The sequence below is a fragment of the Lepeophtheirus salmonis genome, chromosome 3, assembly GCF_016086655.4.
Source record: "Lepeophtheirus salmonis chromosome 3, UVic_Lsal_1.4, whole genome shotgun sequence".
NCBI classification, from domain to species: Eukaryota; Metazoa; Arthropoda; class Copepoda; order Siphonostomatoida; family Caligidae; genus Lepeophtheirus; species Lepeophtheirus salmonis.
This window is the reverse complement of record NC_052133.2, coordinates 30,753,609-30,776,979: the sequence shown is the minus strand read 5'-3', so window position 1 is coordinate 30,776,979 and position 23,371 is coordinate 30,753,609. Positions and strand designations below refer to the sequence as shown.

Genomic DNA, 23,371 nt, shown 5'->3' with positions numbered 1-23,371 from the left:
TAAGACGATTTTGAAAAAAAAATTGAAATAAAAAACAGCTCATAACTTAGAGTGGGATTGAGTTACGGATATGATTTTTAATTTTTAAGTTTTCCACTAATCGGTAATTTTACCTACTAAATTGTATTCAAATTAAACGAAAATATTTAAGCAAGTCTACATTTTACAAATGTGTACAAAATGAAATGAAATATATTTTTTGTGTTAAAATAAATTTGATTTATATTGCAATGATCAATATAAATAGGTTTTTACTATTATTAATCGATATAATCACTACTGTCCAATCTTCTCCCAAGTTGGGTAAAAAAATTGTCAACATTAACATTGATATTATGGCAACCGTACAATTGACTATGTTATTGAATTGCTGCCAAAAGTTGCAAATTGTTTTGAACTTTGAAAAAAAAAAAAAAATAACACAACATAAAAAGTGTGCCAACTAGCTCTGCTCTCCTATGGATCTATGCAAATTTTTACTAATTTAAGAGAATTTTACAAAGTACTGCTCGTATCTTATAATTTTAAGACTTAAATGTTAAATTGTAAGTTATTTGTATTTATAATTTGATTATGAACAATATAATTCAATACTAAAATGATAATCATTTGCCGCTTCAATACTTTTTTTCTATTTTTGTAATATTATTTAAAAACAATTTAATGTCATTTTTCAAAAAAAAAAAATAATAATAATAATAATCGTGATTACTTTGTACTGCAATATACATGAAAGTTTATACCAACCCATTAATTCATTATTTAATGGAGATAATGTTCTTTTAATTTTTTTTTGTCACATAATACTTCATAATATAAAATCAAAAATAGATAAATAGGAATTTTATATAATGGTATCACTACTCAATAATGAAATACATAAAAAATAAATAAAATATTTATGAAAATAAGCAGGAGTACGGCATTGTACAAAAGTTATAAGGCACCGACAAACTTTGCTCAATTAATAGAGATATTCTTTATCATTTTCTTTTTTAATATAAATGGTACAATGGTACTTTGTCATATCTTAGATCAAGTCGTCACACAGTTCTATTATATTAATCTCACACTCAAAAATGAGACTTTAACAGTAAAAAAACCTTTGCCTTATTAATATAGATTTTGAATGCCTTCATAAACTAACTGAATAGCTTTAATCTTCAAAATATGAAAGATGTCCAAACAAAAAATCAGAGAAAAATAGTTTGGTAGCTTAATTATCTATAGCCATGGACAAATCTTATTCCTGGAACACCCTATCTTATACTGTTTTGGGCGTTAATATTTGCCCAACAATGTTTAATTGACACATTTATAATTATATGGATAGTCTTTGTAATTAATTAATAAGATCAGTCTTTGAACAATGTGGTTGTAACCAAAGTATATTATTGGTCTATAAAAAAATCATTTAAGACTGAACTAAAAAAAAATATATATATATTGGACTGAGTTTCAACCCATTTACATATTTATATAAATATATTTGGTTTGTATCAGATAACATTATTAGTATTTTGTTCAATATTAATTAACATCTGTTATCTTTTAATTAAATTAAACTTTGACTTAGAAGTATGTATATTTATTTTAATATCTAGTTTATTATATTTGCTTCTTTTTATAGGTTTTTAAAATTAAATTAAAGCGATGTAGATTTTTGCTTTTCTATATTTGAGGAAAACAGGAATAAGTTTTCAAGTCTGATATAAGATTATAAAATAGATTAGGGGGAGGCTGGTGCCTCCTTAGAATATTTACCTTGAGCTAAATGCTGATGAAGTTTTGGAAAAAATAGCAAAAAAACTTTACAAAATCACATTTTTGAATGAGCCTATTTTTTTTTTTTTTTTGTTAAAATATACATTTTGGATTAGGATACAACAATATATTTTAAATTACTACTTATTTCCAAAACTTTAATGAGAGTGTCAAAAAATTTCAATATTTATATAGTTCATTGGCTGTGGGCAATCTATTTCCATGCCTATTGTAAAGGCAAAATAAACACATTTTGTATAATGCCATGTCTTTCTATGTGTTAAGTTAGATGCCAATGAAACAATTAATGAAACCTTTGGAACAACAAAGTTATTTTGCAAAACTTTCCGTGGACCCAATATATGTATGTATAAATGTGATATAAATTAATGTTTGAATACACTATATAATTGGGTTAATTGTAAATCATTGTGAATATTAATCATAGCTATTTGCATCCACCTATTTTACGAAAAAAATTATGAATAAAATAACTATTTATAAAACTTTTTCCAGTTGTGTGTAAATTAATAAAACAACTTTAGTTGGCAAACTACAAAAAAAAAACCCAGTTATCTCTATGATATCTCGTAGATTTCCGAGTGCTTAATTAATTATTTAAATATCAAAAACACAAAACCTCTACCCTAAATTATTGCAAATTTAAAATCGATATTTAAGAGTTTCTGCAAAATATTTTAACAAGCTTTATTCCAAAACCAAAATCCTGTGGCTCTTATAGAAAAAACTCTTCAAATAAATAAAAATGCCCTTAGAGTGCATATACAGTTGAAAAGAGAGTCGATTCGTTGATAATGAACGAAACTATTGTATATTTATATTTTCAATAAAATATAAATATATATTCTCAAAGGAAGTTTTTTTAGCTCTTTGATTGACTCTAATATAAGGGTACATGTGTTCTAAAAATCATATGACCGAAATAGTTTTTTAAATTAAACGAAAGGGAAGTTCCTTGATTTAATTTTAGCTCCAATAAATTTTCAAATATCATAATTTATAACTTTATAGTATCTTATATTCTAATAAATATGGGTTGTCTCCAGATAATATTTGTATCCGTTGACTTTAATTTGGAACATCTATATAAAAATACCAGAATCTTTAGAGGGTAAAATTTAAAAAAAAAAACTATTGGAATCATGCAACTTTTCAAGAAAATTATCTTTCAAAAAACTATTCTGCACAATTGTTCATTACTTATAAGTAAGAATGACATTTCGTAGAGAGTGAATAGAAGGTGGGATAAATATTGATGGTACTATTGAGTTAGGAACCTTAGCTATCCGTTATATGATTTTGGAGGGAGAAAATGGAATACTGTTAAAGATTAAAAACCTTTTATATTTGAAATAGCATTTGTGCATAGAAAATATTTTAAAATTATCTCACAATATATATATTTTTTAACTCTAATATGTATTTTTATTAATACCCCAAAAGTAGGCGGTAATGCATTATTTAGAGAGAAATGTAAACACCACGACATGTTTTGGCAATGCCTACTTATAAGTAACTAAAAAACATTTCTTTAGTTTCATTTGTAATTCTGTAGGTTATTTTTTAATTAAGGCTATATTGCTACAAATTAAACACAAATATTAAAATACCCGTCTCCACCAAAGTTCAACTCTCTATATCTACTTGGTTTATATATCCAAAACCCATCTTCATAAATATTATAGAAAACGGATCTACAAAAAAAGCCCTCATTCAAATAAAATAAAAAATATTTGTTAACTTTTCAATACATAATAATGAAAAGTATATATATTTTTACATTAATTAATTAATTATGTTAATGCTGTTGTTTTATTTTTGGTTTTTTTAGTATTTCATTTTAAAATGGATTATTTTTCCCCGATATTGAAATATCTATTTCACCTTATTCTTTGTAAAATGAGCAAAAAAAACTCATACATAGGTATGGGAATTGTTTTAAGAAAATTCATGGAACTAGAATTAACATAAAAAACAGTGCTTATAGTATATTTTGTTTGTAAATGAATAATAAAAAAAGAGAAATTAGCAATATGCCTATATTAAATTTACGAGGGAAAAACGTAGATATTATACTATATACATTAGGGTGAGGTGGATGTACCAACTTTGTCCAAGAAAACATAACCCTTTTTTTAGTACGGTTTATGGACCTAATAAACACATCTATACAATCTCATTCAAATATATTAATCTATACATACCTTGAAAAAGTTTTAAAAAAAAAAGATAACACCACATTTTTCTTTGTTTTCAAAATATCTAATTTATTTTTTTTGGCAAAATAAATATTTTAGATTTTAAAAAAATGATAAGAAAATATTAGTATCATTTAAAATCCAACCATTGAATAGTGTTTCATTGAATAAAAAAGAAAAATATATTGCACACAGCCAATGAAGTAAATATTGACATTTTTTCACACACTTATCCATTTTTTGGCATTTAATAGTAACTTTTACAAAAATACTTATTGTATGTTTTTTACTATTACACCTTAATATAAAAATAAACTTTTCAAAAAAAATTATAAGGTACAAACCCACAAATGGGATTTTTATATTCTTCCATAGTGAAGTCAATCACTCAATCCAATCACCTACAGCTTCAACCACAGCCTCCAACTTGATCCTTAACCTTACACAAGCCTTGATGGATGAACTCATTGACCATGTTAGTAACTGCCTCGAGAATAGAAGCTTGCAAAGATTCAACATGGTTATATGCCTGTTTTTTGGAATCTCTCTCCAAGATGAATGGTAGTCCAAAGGGATCAGATCCTTCGAGCTAGGAACCACAATTCCTTTTCCCAAAATACTCAAGGAACTCTAGAGAACAATAATAAGTATTCCTGTACATAGATGTAGCGGCGCATTAAAAGCCTTGGCGATATAGTAAACAGTTGATTTGGTCAGCTTTGTAACCTCAATTTTCTCCTTAACTGCGCGTCCTATAAGGAAATACACAATAATGTTCGCAAGATGTTTGTATTCGGAGGATATCTCAAGAATTTCGCATTTTTCGTTAGACAAAATTTGTCAGCTGAATCTGATGAACACCCTTTAATCAATATAGACATCAGAGTTGTCTAAAATTGTTTTGGATTTAAAATCCACACCCAGTAAGATCGTTATGTCCATATAAAGTATTTTATGATACAAGTTGAGCATTATTTATCAAAGTTTAAGAAGCTATCTCCTCGCCAACCTCACTCTAACGTACAAACGTGATGAGCATTTCTAAAAAAAAATCAACATTCTAAATCTAAATATGTATTAGAAAGACCCGCTATAGAATAGATATATTTGTATGTATTCGTGTAATGTTAATTTGTATTTCCAATATTTTACTTAAACAGACTCTTACATATGTACTTTCCGAATAGCAAAAAAGGCCCTCCTTTGAAATAAACATAACGCAATAAACATTAGTTCCACATTAATGAATTTTGTCATTATTTATTCATTTGTATACTTTTATTGTATCTTTTCTTGCTCCTTATAGTCTATCTATGTAGGTTAGGGTGAGGCTGGTGCACAACAAATTCTTACATTTTGAAAAATAACACTTATATTTTTATAAGTACTGCTTAAGGGCCTAATTAAGGTTGAGCAATTGAAATCAATTCTTTTTTTGATATATTAAAGCATAAACAATTAGTTACAAAACTAAGCAAGCCTGAGCTCTCTAGTTTATGTACAAGTCAAGAAAATAACAAATGAACGTGATCGACAAATTTCCATTCGCGCACTCCAAGCAGTTGGGCTTCTCCAGGACCACTGTTTACACCGTCAACGTCAAGTCCGAAACGTAAGAGAGAAAGAAGGGCTCATTCAAAAATATCATACTACAGTATGGCCAAAAATTGATGGTGGTATTAAAAATATCTGTTTTATAGTTTAAAAAAATATGTTTTTGGTCCGAATAAAATGAAATTTGGCTGATACAATTCTTAGGCAATTTGAATTTTTCTGATGCAATAATTTTCGATGATTGCATCATACATCAGTATAAAAGGGCTCAGAAAACACCACAAGATGTTAGTTGAAATTTAATATCCGAAATGGTGAGATAACACTCTTTGGAGACCAGGGACAAGACTGTTGGCATGATAGAGGGTGGATCAAGCCAGAGATATGTTGCTTAAAGGTTGCAGATTCCTCTCAGATCCATTGAAAATTGGTATAAGAAAGGAAAGGATGGACAAAACCTTGCAAATCAGAAGGGTCGAGGAAGGAAGAAAAAAAATTAGCCAAGTTCCCTAACTAGTGATCCCAAAACCTTTGACTAAAATGAGGCAATCCACAAGGAAACTTACAGCAAGATTGACTTAAAAGGGCTATCCAAGTCATCTTTCCACAACTACCACAGGCACACTTTGAATACTTTGCCATACAAACCTCGTCTGCACCCCAAACTTTCAGAAAACCAAAGGAAGGCCCGGTTTCAATTCTGTCGTGAGCGGAAACACTGGACTGCAGATGACTGGAAATGTATCCTCTTCAGTGATGAAAGTCCATTTGAGCTATTTCATGCCCCAAATCTCCAAACAGATTGGGTTTGGGCAAGCGATAAGGGAGATGTAGAACCCACTCCAACCGTGAAATTTCCTCTGAAAATTCAGGTTTGGGCCGTTATCAGCTACCAGGCAGTGTCAGATCTTCACCTGATTCCACGAAACCAAACTGTGGCGGCCGATTACTACGTAACAGAGATCCTCAGCAAGTCTCTGATGTCAGCTTTGTCTCGTACTGAAGAAACTGGACCTCCTTTGAAGGGAAAATGTTGTCTGACACATCAAGTTCCATTTTCTAGCAGGATGGGGCCCCTGCTCACCACTCCTAAAAGGCAAAAAAGTGGTGTTTAGAAAACTTAGATTCTTTCTGGGCAAAGGCACATGGCCTGCCAACAGTCCTGATTGGCCTCCCACTGAAAATTTGTGAGCCTTGGTCCAGAGGGAACTCAATGAAAATGCTCCAGCAACTTCAAAGGATGAAATTAAAAAAAAAAACTGACAAAAGCTGGGGAAACAATTTCTCCAGATACTTTGAATAATCTGTATGAAGGGATGCCAAAACGCATTTAAAAAGGTATTAAGCTTAAAGATCGTCATATTGGGAAGTAAATAAAGTTTTTCGCAAAAAAAAAACACTTGCTTAGATTATTTCATTATTATTATTTTTTTTTAACCACCATCATTTTTTGGACATACTGTACTTCCGGAGGAGTCAAATAAACAGCCTAAGCCAATTCACTCATGTGTGTGAGGGCCCATGCAAGAGATCTCAAGGTTTTTCACCAGACTGCCTAGATAGCTTTCAAAAAGGGGATGGAAAGATCCTTGTGAGGGTAAAGAGGCCACTTTTAACACCAGCAATGAAATAACCCCATCTCCTCCGTTACAACACTCTTTTGAGTTAGTTCTTTTAAACTTTTTTTTTGACACTTTTGGCCCCTCTACAGCCCTGATACAAACCCCCTTGACTACACCTTTTGGACATGTTGAGCCATCCAAACACCGAGGCCATCAAATCCAATGCCAGTCAGCACTGAGACACCATAACAGAGTAAGACATCTGCAGCTGGTGCCCAGTCTTCCATCGGAGCCTGAAAGCCCATCATTGTCGATAAGGGTGGCTACAAGAGAGCTTTGACGTACATCTATTAATAGTATTAATTTTGTTGAAATTCTATTGTTCATTAATACATTATATCTTGTTGAAGTTTAAAATTCAAAGGGCTCAGATTTGTATGGACCACTCGGTATATGTAATTTTAAGGAAATACCAACAGGAGTACCCGGAGTTCTTAGGCATCGACGAACATAAAACGTTTCCTTTAATAATAAAGAAGATATTTCCCTAACAAATCATTGGTCTTACACTCACATTGAGCTACACACTCAAAACGTTCTCGACTCAAGAATAACATAATAACATCTTATTAATAATAAAAAAATATATAATTTGATGAGTCAGGTAGTACTTTAGCTCGTTGCTAAACCACTAAACTCACATTCATTTATATAAAATACTTCCTTTTTCCCTTTTTTTAAATATTTGTTTAACTATACGCCTGCGAGATTTAATTCATTTTTTACAGTGTTCTCTGTATATTACTGTATTGGTAAAGGATATACTGTATACAGTGGACCCTGTGATTGTTTCTCATACATTCAGACATATATACTTTACATATATATGTAACCTTTGCTTTATAAATATAAACATGAATATTTACCTTGAGTATAAAAACCAATGAAGTTGAGGAAAAAGTGACAAAAAAATACATAAATCCTATTTTTAGCTTTTTAAATATTTCTAAAAAAAATTAGCATGAATATAATTGTTTTAGATAAAAAATATAATGATAATATTGTTTATTATAGATTAAAAAAAACTATTTGACAAATTCAAAAATCAAAAAAAAAAATTCTTTATATATCCTATTCTCCCTTTCTCATAATTCAAGGTCAATATGAATAAGCTTGTATGAACAAATTTGGGTCATGAGCGTCACCCTAAGAAAGATATATAAAGAAATCGATAGTTTATGTTCATAGCTGACCTTCTAAATTTATTTTTCAATAATGTTGGGGATTTCCATTTGGAAAATAATACGAATTAATGTAGTTTCTATATTGGTTATATTATTTCATCATTATTGGAAAATAATGAATGTATTTAATACAAGGTGGTGGATAATAAAGGTGCGTCTCCCACGACTTTTATAATTTGACAGAAGTAAGCAAGCTCATTTCAATGACGTTACATATGTGTGGAAAACGCTGGCCTGTACTTGTATTTTACTCCAAGATTACAAGAAATCTAACTCAAAATGTAAGATTTATAACTTGCAAACTGGGCCTAGCACTATAAAAAGGGGGAAATACATTTAACTTTCATACTATACCCTTTTAGGTATGAAAAAATGTGAACATTTATTTACGTTAATAAATATAATTATTACTATTAGTTGTCTTGTAGTTGTAACTTTAAACAACTGCATCTAATCATATGTGAATATTTTTCATTTTTCTTTACTTAAAGGATATTGTACACCATTATCTTAAAATTAGGTATTGTATCAAACATAAAAAAATAATCATTACAGCAAGAAATCAATTATTATATGTATATTAAAAATAAGTGGATATTATTTTATCTAAAGATGAACCACTTATCTGAAAAAAATGAACTTACAACTAGATCTTAATTTGTTATTTATGTTGCTATAGAGTTTATCTTGCTACCATAACTGAAGATGATGCATTGAATAAGTCTTGTGATTTCTACATTTATCTCCAGAAAGAGTTATTTAATTTAGTAAATATTTGAAAAATACTCGGGAAATCAAATTTTCTAACGATTTTCCTATAGACCAATAGTAGTTCTAGAGCTAATAATAGGAAATGGTTTGAAATTTTAACTTGCCTGATAACAATGATACTAACAAAATAGCATTTGCATGACTAAAATAAAACCCAATTAATCAATAATATAAAAAAATAAAATAACAGAGAACTCATTAATAGGGAATGTTAATTTTATAGATGTATTTTTTTTCAATCGATAATAAAACAATCGTATTATTATTTTGTTATATTTTAAGTATTGCTTTCAGTAAAACAACTTATAATTACCTAGTATGGAAATAATTTCATAATTTATTTATTTGCGTTGAGATCCTAGATATTTGTGAGCATAATATTCCAATATAGTGACAAGCAATTTTGCTGTTTAGAGAAGAATTCCAATGGGATTTCAATGACATTCATATATTTCAACATAAGTCTACAGAAGTTAAGAGCTTTGTTATACATTTTGTAAGACATATAATCAGCTCCGAATAACTATTTATATGTAATAGCAGAATAGAATATGCTTTGCAGTCCAAATTATACAAAGAAAAAAACACACATTATACTTACCAGTCTAGGATCATGTTCCACTTGTTTTCCAATGAAAAGTGACTCAGTAGTCAGGCGTGAGCTTGAAGTGTCCAGTTTATATAATTATCCGTATGTCGCAAAATCTAACTTATAAATGGAATTGATATAAATGTGATAGAGATGAGTGATTTCTGCGTTATATACATATGTACAATCCGGACACTGAAGGACTCTTATTAATGGAATAGTTTTCTTATAGTAGGAGACGAAGGCGAGTTGGCATTCAATAATTTCAAAGAAAGAGCTGCGGGTGGAGGATGAGAACTCCCTCTACTCGTCACATTCGATTATTCTGTCGTTTTATGGAATTCCTTAGTTCTTATATGTAAAAGTATACGATGATTCCATGTAAGATCTGAAGGAATTGATGTATAGGGACAATTATTAACGAGATCAGAAGCCACAAGTCACCTTTATATGAGAGGTACCTGGACAATGAACGATCTTTCCATTAAAGGAGATGAGATCCACGGAGTGAAACACTTATTCATGGAATTTTGCCTTAAGAGTCGAGATCCTTTGACCATACCATGACATTGAAGAGAGTTATTTCATCCACGACCTTGATAAATTCTCAACTCACGTTATTATATGAATATTATTGTGTTCATTTCTAAGTGAATACAACATTTGTGACGTTATTCAGATGAGACAATCAGAATGCAAAAAGTTCAGCGACACACCTATATTATCCACCACTTTGATTTAATATAATACATTTCTAATGGTTATATTTTATGTAGTGATGCATCTTTTCTCAACTTATTTTGAAATAAATGAGTTGTGTGTTTCATGAGTAATTTTTAATTTCGTCTCGCTTATTATATTCAATATTTTGTTCAGAAGAGAAAGTATTTTAAATTTATAAATTATACTTTTTCTCCTGGGATTTTCATTTGATAATTATAATTTGTCAAAACTATCGACCAACAGTAATTACTATTGCTATGATGCAAATTTATATTAGGTTTATTGTTAAAATGGATTATGTATTTACTTATGAATTTATTTACAATACAAATTGATTAACGATTCTGATTTTGATTTTTTTTTTCAAAAGTGTGTTTCGATTGCTGGTCTCGGATTTCGTCGTGGAAGCTACAAGTGTATTTGTAAAACAGGATTTTATTTCATCGATACAATGTATCCCCATAAGTACTTTAACGGCTCTGTTCTGGAGGAAGAGTATGCCAAAAAATTGGAGGTAAGGTTTTAACTGTTAAATTAAGCTATATTTCCTTTCATTCACATACAATATAGAGTGAATATGTTTAAGTTATACGTTTATGGACATGATTTTTTTCTCAGAAGTTATTTTTATCCCTCGAAAGGCATTAAATCTCTACAAAGGGTTAAAAATGTCAATATCACCATGTTTAGAGTTGTAAATAATATGACGTTTGGGTCTGTCAAAAAGCGATAAATAACGTGGTAACCCTGACAATTATAAGAATGTTCAGGATGAGAGTGGCTATGAGAGGGGAAGGTAATAAATAAAAACAAATCTTACTCCTAATAGAAGTTTATATATCTAAATAGACAGTAATTACTCCGATGTCGATTCTCAAGAATTTAAAGATTAATGATAGCAGCTTTGGAAAATAAAAATAAAACACTGTTCAAGTTGTAACTTCAAAAGTATTTCACTCATTTTATGTGATATGCATGTTCTCTGTAACTCTAACCATATTTCATGGGATTATACTTTTGGAGAGGGGGACGAAACTAAGGTTTTACGAAAATAAGACTATTGTTAATATCAGCATCATGTTATATAACTTTGAGGAATAAAATGAATTATTTCTATAAAAAGGAGAACCTTCTACGTTAAAGTAGAAGTCATACACAGAAAAGTATTCAAGTTGTATTGAAATATATATTCATTTATTTTATTATGCATTTTTAAAGCAATTTACAAAAAAAATAAGCGATAATTATTCTTTCAGAGGGAAATTTAAAACCATGACGACATTTTAAATCATTAAATAGAGAAGAAAAAAAAGCACTCGTACAAGGTGGTATTTCATTTCTAACCACTGAACTGTGTTTTTTCTAGCCGAATACCGTAAATAGATATATATATCTATCTCTTGTCTTGTCCATCTGTTTTACATTAGGATTTTCTATTACTAGAGATGTCCGATAAAACTTTCCCGTCAAGCGTCGATCAATCCAAATCATGTGACTGGACAAGCTATATCATATATTTGTCTTTTTAAACTGTCATCATTCCTTTTTAATTTTCAAAGAAAATGTTTTTAAAAAGTTAAAGAAAAAAAAAACACGTCAAAAGCATTTCCTTTGCAGAGAAGAAATGCAACAAAATGCACATTTTATAGAAAATCATTTCTTATTTCGTTCTCGTAGCGATGTGCTCTAATAGGTTTTATATGACATAAAACAGCAAAGCCACAATCATTTGAAGAAAAAAAGTTTAGTTGGGTAACTAGCAAGATTTTAAAGTTCTTATTAATCATTCTTCTTTATTTCAAAAACCAATAAGGAGCATTACAAATAGTTTAGAGATCTTGGTCCACAAATATGTAGTCTATTAAATTTTCCGTTTTTTATGTCATTCTCTAAGAAATGGGTTAATCACGCAACAAAATGCTAACCTTTTTCGCGGTTACCAATGGGTCTTCCATTCCTTGAAGTCATTTGTTATTAATTTTTTCTAAATGGAATTACTTGAAATGAGGGCATTTAATTCCATTTGGATGCATAGCATTCATATGGAATTAATATTGTTTCTTATTATGATGAATTCGAACCGGGTTTTTTTTCTACCGGTGTACTTTATCTGCGAGAAAACAGGAATTAATAATAAATAAGGAATTTTGTAACTCCGGGACGAAGGCTACCTCCCTTATGAAGGATCTTAAATACGGCTCAGTTTGATTGGTTCGTTTTTATCTCACAAGATATGTAAGGATGTTCCCGTGGTGTGGTTTCACATTTCCATCATGACCATTGGGTTCATCTCCGCTGTATTCCTTCCCTCAGAGTTTCCTGGTGAATGTGAAGATCTACCAGGAGTTCGTCAGGGACCTTATGAATCCCAAAATGAAAGAGATGGTTGAGTATAGGCAACATGTCTTCATAAGACCAAGACAACCCAGACCTGGCTGCTCGAGAATGTACATTACAACTGGTTATTTGACTTATGGCCATCTCCTCTCCAGAGTGTAATCCCCTTGATTATTTCTTTCAGGGTGTTGTCAAATACAACTTTTTTTCAACTCTCAGAAGACTGGATTCACTCGAATTCCAAACCACATGGTTGCTTGGGCATGTGGCTCTTTTAGGATATAAATTATAATGTATACTAAGATGAAATACATACCTTCTAATAATATACCTATGCATTGCGTTTCATTTGTAGAGCTATGAAAAATTAAAAAAGTAAACAAGGTTTTCTACGATAGTAATCATAAATATCCATCCTTTTCACAGCTAAGGCTAAGATTTTGTACCGAGACGAACATAATTCATTAGAAGCATATAATATAAATTATATATGTTTATTAGCATAAACTTTGAAAATAAACTATCAGAGTCGGATCAAAAAGGGGGGATAAGGGGTCATACACACCATCTTTCTGGTTAGCGATCACTATTTTTAAACTTTAAATTATATGTGAGAGGATATATTTTTGCCATAATATACATATATACATGTGTGCGCGTCTAAAACTGAACACTCTGAAATCTTTAAAAATAGTAAAATAGTTATGTGATTTTTAAAGTGGTCGACGAATATATTTATTTAACATGAAAGATGAGAGTCTTAGACACATGTCTATTGAATATGGCCACCCATGTTCTCCACTACCAACTCCAGCCTGGACCGAAACTTGCTGCATGACTTGGCGATGAAGCTCTGGTCGAGGTTGGCTCAGGCATTCTTGAGGGCAGACTTCATCTGGTCCTTAAACTTGTATTGGACTCCCGACAGCATCCCCTTTAAACGCCCAAACACTGCAAAGTCAAGTGGCGAACAATCAGGCGACTGAGGCGGTCAATAATTCCGATCGAAGAAGGCTGGAGTCTCGATCTGAAGGAACTCTTGGGTAAAGTTGCGAGTGCGGCAGCTGGCACCCTCCTGCTGACACCACCACCTGTCCCCGTAAGTAGCCCTGGCCCAAGGAATACTTTGTCCTTCGAGTATTGGCAGGATGTCTCGGAGTTAAGCCTCTCATGGTCCTCCAAGAAGATGAGATCATATTTCTGACTTTTTCACGGCAGCAACCATTTTGTCCGACCTTCGTGGCCTTGACTTAGATCTTGTGGTCCCCTCAGGAGTCCTTTTGGCTACCACGCTGTAAACAGTGGTGCGGCTGCAGTTCAGAACCTTGGCAATTTCGGTGGGAGTTTTTCCCCACGCGGAAAGTTCCAAAATTGCAACTCGACGTCTCTCCATATTATCGACTGTTGTTTTTCTGTTGCTATTTATATTTTGCTGGAGTTTTGTTTATAACTAGTCAAGACCCTTGCCTCGAAGTTTAAACCGGTTTCAACTCAATAAAATCACGAACTTGTGCATGATGTAAAATTCAAAGGAGTGTCAAGTTTTAGACGCACACACCTGTATAAGGACAAAAGTTTTGAGAGCGAAAATTCCTGGGCGAAACATCCTAGAAACCTTCTTCAAATCCCTATTTTTTAGTTATTAACATTTCCCTCCAACAATGTATGAATTTTGTACACAGTTATATAACCCCCTTTCCTTATGAAGTGCCTCTGAGCATGCTTTTAATTGTTAACATTAAGTTAATTATATTGAAGACTTCATTTTTACAAAAAAATAATAGGAACCAATCAAATATGTTTATTTTTTACATCGTACTTTTATAATAAATGACTTTGAAAATATATATTTTTCTTTATAATCTCATTTAAATAGGTGAAGGACACAAATTAAAAGTATACACCATTACTAAAGATTGAAGACTTATATGTCATAATAGAGCTTTTGTTTATTCTTGAATGAATTTAATACGTAAAGTCACCCAAATATTTTTTTTTAAATCTTTCACAAAGAAAACCCAAATTGAATTAGAACACATTTTAATAGTACAATATTACTTTTAATAATAAATTATTAATATAAATAGTACTAAATATAAAAATAGATTCGTCCATCTCATATTTGATTTACCAAATATATAAAGAACTAGAATCATGTAAAAACGTTAACATTGTATAATTTACAAACATATATATTAAAAGAATATATTGATTTTATACATTGGCCTGGACAAACTCCTTTTGTAGAACAATAACAAGCAAGTAACAATATAATCAATAATCTATTCAGTATTATCAAAAATTCAATCATGAACTTACAAAATGTCACTAGAAAGAAACATTTTTCATAATTCAAATCTAATTGAAACAGAATTAGTTTAAAAGAACCAAACTTTCAGATATCAATGTTAATTTAGTGGTTTATGTGACTATTTGATAGTGACTGATTTGCCTTCTTACATCAATATTAAGAAATATTATTATATAAAATCAATAAATTCTTTCAACCTCATAATAAAATTAGTCAAAATCTTTCAATTGACACTTGTGAGCCTTGTAAAGACTTAAGGGAGATTACCGAATGTGTACACGCAATTTATTTATAAGAACGTTGCATATTATAATCTTTAAACCTCTATCATTCTCTCTTTCCAAATAAAGAGGTTTTGTGATTGAAAATGTGTTATGCTTGTAGGAGTGAAAATATCCTTTTAAATTAAATTTTGAAAGCAAAAAAATTACTGACTTGACATTTATCTCCCCCAAAAAAAGAAACATTTTTAATCGCAGAAACTTTTGATATTGAGAGGAAAAATTCTTGAAGCTTGAAGATTATAATATGCAAAGCTATTAAAAATAAATTGTCTATTGGTCCGTTCCAAAATTATATACGAATAATGTATGTACGTATACATGCATGATGAATGTGGTAGCCCACCGTTAGAGTGAAGCCAAGACCCTTTTTTTGCAATCCTTAGACATGTCAGTTTCATACTCCAAATGGGCACCCTTCAAACTACAGTTAAACCTGGTGCCACTATCAGTGGTGTGGCTACTAAAAAAATTTGTCATATACATATATATATAATAAGCCTTTTTATAGAAATAATTATTCTTCCCTTTTGATAATTTTGGGACCTAAGCCCTCCTACCTGGCTAGCGATCAAAAAAATTTATTTCATAGCAGCTATATAGGTCCATCGAATCACTTACAGTCTCTTCCTATAAAAAATGAAATTGACTATTTATCCACTATTTTTAACGTTTGAATTTTTTACAAAGTCTGGTTTATGGGGCCACTTGCAGTAAGCGGTTACTTATTTAGTTTTTCTTGTTTAACTGCTTAATACAAATTAGACTCTATTTCATTTTAAAAATAATGATCACCCTAATATATATGAAAGGTAATAAAGAAAATAATAAAAATAAATATATTTTACATATATCTTTTTATATTCTGTCAATAATTGTTTTCTTCTTCTTATTTTTTTTTTAGGGGAAAGAGAATACTTATGATCTGGATGAAGCATATCAATGTGCACCTTGTGCCAGCGGATGTGATGAATGTGTAGATAGTTCACCTTGCATTGCTTCTTTGAATTGGGTTCTTCGTACAATTCTTCTCATTCTTCAATGCATTATCATATGTTGTCTTCCAATTGTAGTTCTTTTTACTTATAAATACAAGAATATTAAGGTAAGTAGTATGAAGATATATACATTTGTACAATACATACCTAAAGTGACTACATGTGAAGTCATCATTGTTGATGTTGGCCATTTTGGGAAAGATCTAACAACCAAATTTTATAACATTAAAAAGTATTTTTTCATTAGTATGAAGGGAAATAGTGAACTTATTTTACTGTCTATTATTAAAATATCTATAAATATCTATCTTTCTAATACTTAGTCATATTAAATATCATAGCCTAGTATGTATAAAAAGTAGGTTTTTACATCCGTATAAGATCTTATTTCCATAGTTAGGCAATAAATTAACTGTTACATTTGAAATAATAAGATATTATATTATTATCTAATTTCCATACTTTTTCGTCCAAAATCCATCCCAACAACAAAAAAAAAAAAAAAAATACTTATACAAATCTAGCCATTTTAATAGGTGGCTTAGTTTATCTAGATTTTATCGATAGTTACTGTTTATTATTGACAACAAGTAGTATTTAATGCAAGTGTGAAGTCTTTTTTATTAATACCCTTGATTTTATGAATAATTTATTGTACATACACATCAATAGACATTCTATCAACAGGGGCATCCGCAAGGGGTGGATTGTAGGAGTTGTAGCCCCCGGCCCCCCCCAAATAAAAAAAAAATATATATATATATAATCTTGCCTTAGATCAATCAAAAAAAATGTATTCATTGGACAAATCTTGCAATTTCATGGGGATTTTTAGTACATGTATTTACCATCAAGAAATAATCATTCAGGTGTTAAGTTAGTTTTTTATTTATTGATGAAGCAATTTGAAGAAGTTTCATCAATATTTATTGGAAAGTTATTCATTTTATAAAGTAAAAATATCAACTATCCAAAAAGGGAAAGGAAAAATTGTTCTAAAATTATATGGTAGACATAAGCCAATTCTTACAAACTGTAGTAACAATTTAAACTAATATTAGTTAACTCTTGACTACGGAAGGCAGGACTGTTTAATCATAATGGGGGGTTATGTGGGGGTCGCTTTTCTTTCTTATTTAAAAATTTAGTTTAATTTCGCTTTTTCTTTATTTAAACATTACGTTTTGAACCGTTAAAAAACGATGGTCCCTTTATTATAGTCAATATAGCATTAATAAGGTGTTTTTATTTTTTTAAAGCCATTAATTAATTATTTTAAATGATTTTTTATTTAAAATAATACTCTGAGCGAGGATACTGTTTTTTATAATCAAGTCCAAGACCGGAGCAAATATATATAACATCTATATACCCTCTAAATCTAGTCTTGAAGGATTGGAGGGTATACTTTTATACTTTATGAGGCTGATTTTTTTTTAATGCATATATCTTGGTATGTTATTTGAAGTTTATAAGACGATTTATTTATTTTTCAATTCATAATAATATTACTAAGGTTACAAAAGCCAATAGTAAGGGTATTTGAGGGAGAGGAGGGAGGTTGCTATGATGTAATTTTGTGGGTTACCTTACTTTACCGGATTAATACAGTTTGATTAGTATATGTAGTATACTTATTCAACTTCCCGCTCCATCGTTATTATTATGGAAGTAAGAGAGTTATAATTAGAATTATCAGGATCCTTCTTGACAACAACGAAACATTCATATTATCATTAAGTATATGTAGTACATAGTTTAGTCAATTTCTCACTCCATCTTATTATCATACTAAGAGAATTAGAATTAGATCCTTCTAGATATTTCTCGACACAAATGAAACATTATAATTATTAGTAAATGTACTATATAAAAGTCTTTTCTGAATAATTTTCAATTCTTTTAGATTATTTTGGCAATTGTAAATGTGATTTTCTTCTCCCTCCTTGGCCCGAGTAACACCGGGTAACACTCTACTAGCATATACATAAATGTTGATATCAAAATATTTATTAATTAACTGTTTAGTCAGTAATCATTTGAAAATAATCACAGATTACATCGTATCCCAAAAGGGACGTCATGTTGGAGGTATTCTTGTTGAAATAGTTTTTAATTCTAAAAGGTCAAATCTACAAAAAAAAATATAAAGTAAGGAAACTACATGGAAAGGCTTAAATAATGCGTTTTCATGAGATGTCAGCATTGTTGATTTCGGCCATTTTGGGAGCCTAAACAACCAAAATTTATAAAAATAAAAACCCTTGTTTTATTGATATGAAGGAAAATAGTCAACTATTAGATATTAAAATGTGACCAACAAATAAAAGGACGTAACCCTAACCGTCTATTACAAATATGTCCATAGATGCCCAGTTTTTCATATATCAGACCCGTTCAGATAAATTTGGACCAAGTTTATGGCCATCAAGAGCAACAAAAGTGGTATCTACCAGTAGCTTTTTTTTTATATCTGTAGAGGTTATGTAGGGTATATATAACATTTTCCGAGAAAAAATAAACCAAACTTCTACTTCATGAGCTCTGCTAAGATCGAACTCCCTTGTGCAAAAATTTTATACCGATTTGGCTATTTCATGAGGGCTTTTCAATACCTATTATATTGATTTAACTCTAATATAAGTGTATACTTTGGTCATCAAGTAGTATTTAATATAGGTACTATGCTGTCTATCAAAAAATATCTCTCTGACGGTATGTTATTACATTATTACACATTCTTATTTATATAAATGTACTCTTATATTTGTAAGGATCATATATAATCGATCAAAAACAAAGTTAATTGTAAAAGTCTAGTCATCTGATAGGCATTTTTAGTACTTCTTTATTTTATTTAAATATCACTGTTTATCATTGACTTCAAACTCTATTCAATACAGGACCTCTTTTGGAAAAAAAAATCCATTTGATGTAGTTTGATCAATATTTTTATAAATTTCTTCATTTAGTTATATAAAAATTTCAAATATATCTCCCCAAAATGGCATGACCTACAATCATAAAGCAATTTGTAACGTCAGTGAAAAGGCTCCTAAATCATAGAGCTAATTTTTTTTACTATCCTTATAAACAAACGTGGTTTTTTTTTATCATGCCTCTTCCAACGTGACTTTATCTCTCTGGAAGTAGGTCATTACTTCAAGAACAATGAAGTCACGTAAAAACGCTTTATAGATTAATCCGTCTTATATACCTATGTATACTTTATGAGTATAACTACGCAATAAAAACTAACTAATGAACTACATACATCCCAGTGTCTCATATGTAAGTCAATTTGAATGTATCAAAGTATCATAGATTAATTTGATATTTAAGCATTGAAAGCCTTTGGTTATGAGTTAACCACAATCCTTTTTTAATTATCTCCTTTATTGTATTTATATTCCCTCAAATATTAGAATTAACTTTTAATGGGAATTTGTGCTAATCTTAATCACACCGAATGGATGAAGAAAAAATATATAACTAAACTATATAAAAATACTATCAAATGCGAATTGAGGGAATAATAATCAAAACAAATTTTATTGAAAAAGAAAATAATTATCATTTGAAAAAAAAAATATATATATTATTTTTTTGTAAATTACGTCAATTTTCTATCATTTGTTCATATATCGAGAACGAAAAAAACAATTAGTTAGTAAATAGAAAATGAACATCCTTGAAGTAGATAAAAACAAAAGTCCAGAGATGCATATTTGTGCTTCAAACTCCGTCTGGGACAGGAACAAAATATAGTTTTTTATATAGTTTTAAGGGTCCCAAGAAAGGATAAATTATTTTTCCTTTATATTTATACAATAAGAAGAAATTCCTAAAAAGGCTAAACTTAAGCAAGATTTCCTAAAAATAAAAGATTAAACAAAAATTAAATATTTATTGCAAAAAAAAGAGTTATTTGATGAAATATATAATTTATTAAAAAGGCCTGTGAATTTTTTTTTAGAAAAAAAAAGTCATTTCAATGCAAAAAAAAAAGTTGTTTTGGGTCTTTTTTCAAAAACAATAAAGTGATTATTGTTTTAAAAATAGGCCCCCACATTTATAATTGATTCCAAGCATTTTCTCTGTTGATGTCTCATTTTTGCGTGTGAGTTTAATATCTTAAAACTACTAAAAAAATTCAAAATAAAAAATGTTGTCCTGTTATATGTTGGATACTAAAGGGTTTATAATGAAAAGGCTTGTACATTGTATTTCAAGATGTAAGTACTCAAAGTATAGTTTTAAAAAAATCCTTTTTTATCTGTGTTTACCATTTTCAATAATTTTTTTATAGCTTTTTTTTTTAGTCAAAATAATTATAACTTTTAAATATATAGCTCAATTTTAAGTTGCCATAATTATTCCTAGATATGAAAAGGTTGAAATTTTACTATTCTATAATGTGATTAACAAATGTTTTGAAAGCCTTTGTTTTTTAGTTTCATTAAGATATCCAAGAAATGCCGATTCAATCAATAAAATCGATATGAAGAAATAGACTATTGATTAATTTATAATTAATTGAAATAAGCTGCTTTGTAATGCCGATTCTATTAGAATTGCTAAGTCTGTTTGTGACAGGTTCTTGCTTTATCTTGTTTTTAAAATTGATAAAAAATAGATTAAGTGCACTGGAATATGGTAAACAATGACAAAGATTAACGACATTACATATTACGTATGTACGATATAATTCTTTGATAACATGCTAAATCTTTTGGTCAACATTACATAAGTTATATGAACAGGGTGGACCAGATAAATTGGGGAAATCTTTAAAGGCTCATGAAGAACGAACTAGATGGGTTAGAACCATTTTTTTTTTAATATTTGGAAGCTACATTTATTGACATTCAATTATTCATAATGAGAAAACCTTTCTTGATAACTTCGTCCGCACAGCGCCAGAAGCTTTTGGAGGCCCAAGTCACCTCGTGCAGATCCACCTTTTCCATTGTACTGGTTCTCGTTTTGCACTTTTAATTTACATTCTTGAAATTATGGAGTAGCCCAAAGAAGAAATTACACCTTACAACAAGACATTGCTGGGCCAACAAGACCAAACAAGTGCAAGATGTCTTGGCCACAGAATTTTCTTACTTTTGGAGCCCGAACCTGAACCCATGCAATTTCTATCTCTGAAAGAGTGTCGAACATGAGACCTGTGCCAAGTATCATTCGTCCGTAGAGGCCCTGAAGAAGTCCATTACCCCTTCAATGGCAAAACTGGATCTGCACGAGGTCCCCCAGGCCTGCCAAAGCTTCTAGCGCCGTGTGACAAGTGTATCAAGAAAGGCGGATCTCCTTATAAATAATTGTATTTCATTAAATTTAGCTTTCAAATAATAACAAAAATATGGTTCAACCTTATCTAGTTCGTTCGTTATAAGCCTTTCAAAATTTTCCAAATAAATCTAGACCATCCTACTAAAAATCCTTACCCTCAAAATAAGCTTGCACTATCTAAAAAATATGCTTTGAATAGTTTCCAATCATAACGGGAAGATGGGGGCACTCGTAAATAAAAGCTAATTGCATTTATCTAGCATCTGTTGACAGCTACTCACCTCAGTCTCAGCCATACCGGACGTACAGTTGGAATGGAAAATTTGTTTCTGTTAGTTGATGCGAGCGTTTTTGTGAAAATGGACAAAATTGAGTATCGCTCTTTTGGCGCAGTTTAGGTGCAAAAAATCCCAAATTTGGCGCTGTTTTTGTAGATGAAACTTGCACATGCCATTATACGCTTATAACAAAAATATAGTCCAAACAATGAACTGCAAAACCTTCCGTCAAATAAAGAGACAATCAACTTCATGAATAATTATTTTGCAGAGAAAAATGCCAAGTACTATTGAGACGGGTTACAGAGATATAATGATTTGTATCTTTGTTCGGTCGAAAACTTTTCAAACCACCCTCGTATTTATCAATGATGTAAATATATAAATTAGCTAAAATACTTTAATAAAAAGATATGAATTCATTGAAATAGTAGATGTAGATTCATATATCCGAATGTTCTGTGAGAAATATCCATCTAAATCATCGTTAAAACAGAACTATCTAGTTACTCAATTAAAAAACTCAGCATAACATTGTATTTTTACTCTACGAGGTTTCTGACGTTTCCCAGTCATATGTGGTTGTTAATATATTATTGGTTAGAATAATTTTCATTTTAGAAAAAGAATAAAAATAAAGAATCTTTACGTAAGGAAATCCATTTCTTCAATACTTTAATTTATCCCTTCAACATGTTAAAGTATCTATGTTTGGCAACACTGCCTGAACAATACAGTTTTTAGGAAATTAAAAATTTAAATTGCCAATCTGCAATATAATATGTCTATGAATATATTTTTGGTTATATTTTGAGCGATGATGTGACAGAAGCAAACCTATTAAATTGAATGGCAAACTTTTCTCTCTCCAATGTCTTGCCTTTGAGATACAATTGATGACGTTACTTTATAATTATCCCTCGTGACGTATATAGTTTTTCTTTTCTTTGCCAAATTCACCTTGTTAATTGAATTAAAAAGGTTAACTTATAGATGTCGAATGGTTAGTTATAGAGTAATATTGATGAAAACCTCCACGCCCTAGTGAAAAAATGTATTCTTGTTGCCAAAATAATTTACATAGAAATTGATATCATGGTCTTTGTTTCGACATTTGGTTTATAGCATTGGAAAAGAACAGCAAATTAAAAAAATAATAACAATAACTGGTTTCAAAATAAGCAAGTTGCCAAATAAAATGTTTATAACTATTTTACAGCTCCAAAATATACATTTTTATATATACATTTGTTTATTCAAGAAAGGAACAATTATATATTTTAATAAACAGTTTATTAGATTTGTAAGGAAAAAAAAAAGAATGACCTACCAGTATAGAAAAAAAAAGCCAAAAATTAACTTGGTTTGAAGAATGTTTGGTTGTACAATAGCTTATCTGTTATGAACTTTAAATAAATTAACAATTAATTATAAGCAGC

At 30.0% G+C, this 23,371-nt stretch overlaps 1 protein-coding gene across 1 annotated transcript in view; it reads left to right on the top strand.

Moving 5' to 3' along the window:
- LOC121114902 (uncharacterized) overlaps window positions 1–23,371 on the top strand; it is a 265,038-nt gene that overhangs the window by 157,797 nt on the left and 83,870 nt on the right. Inside the window, 2 exon segments of the mRNA XM_040709015.2 lie at window positions 10,797–10,940; window positions 16,260–16,460. Coding sequence (XP_040564949.1) covers window positions 10,797–10,940; window positions 16,260–16,460 — 345 coding nt within the window.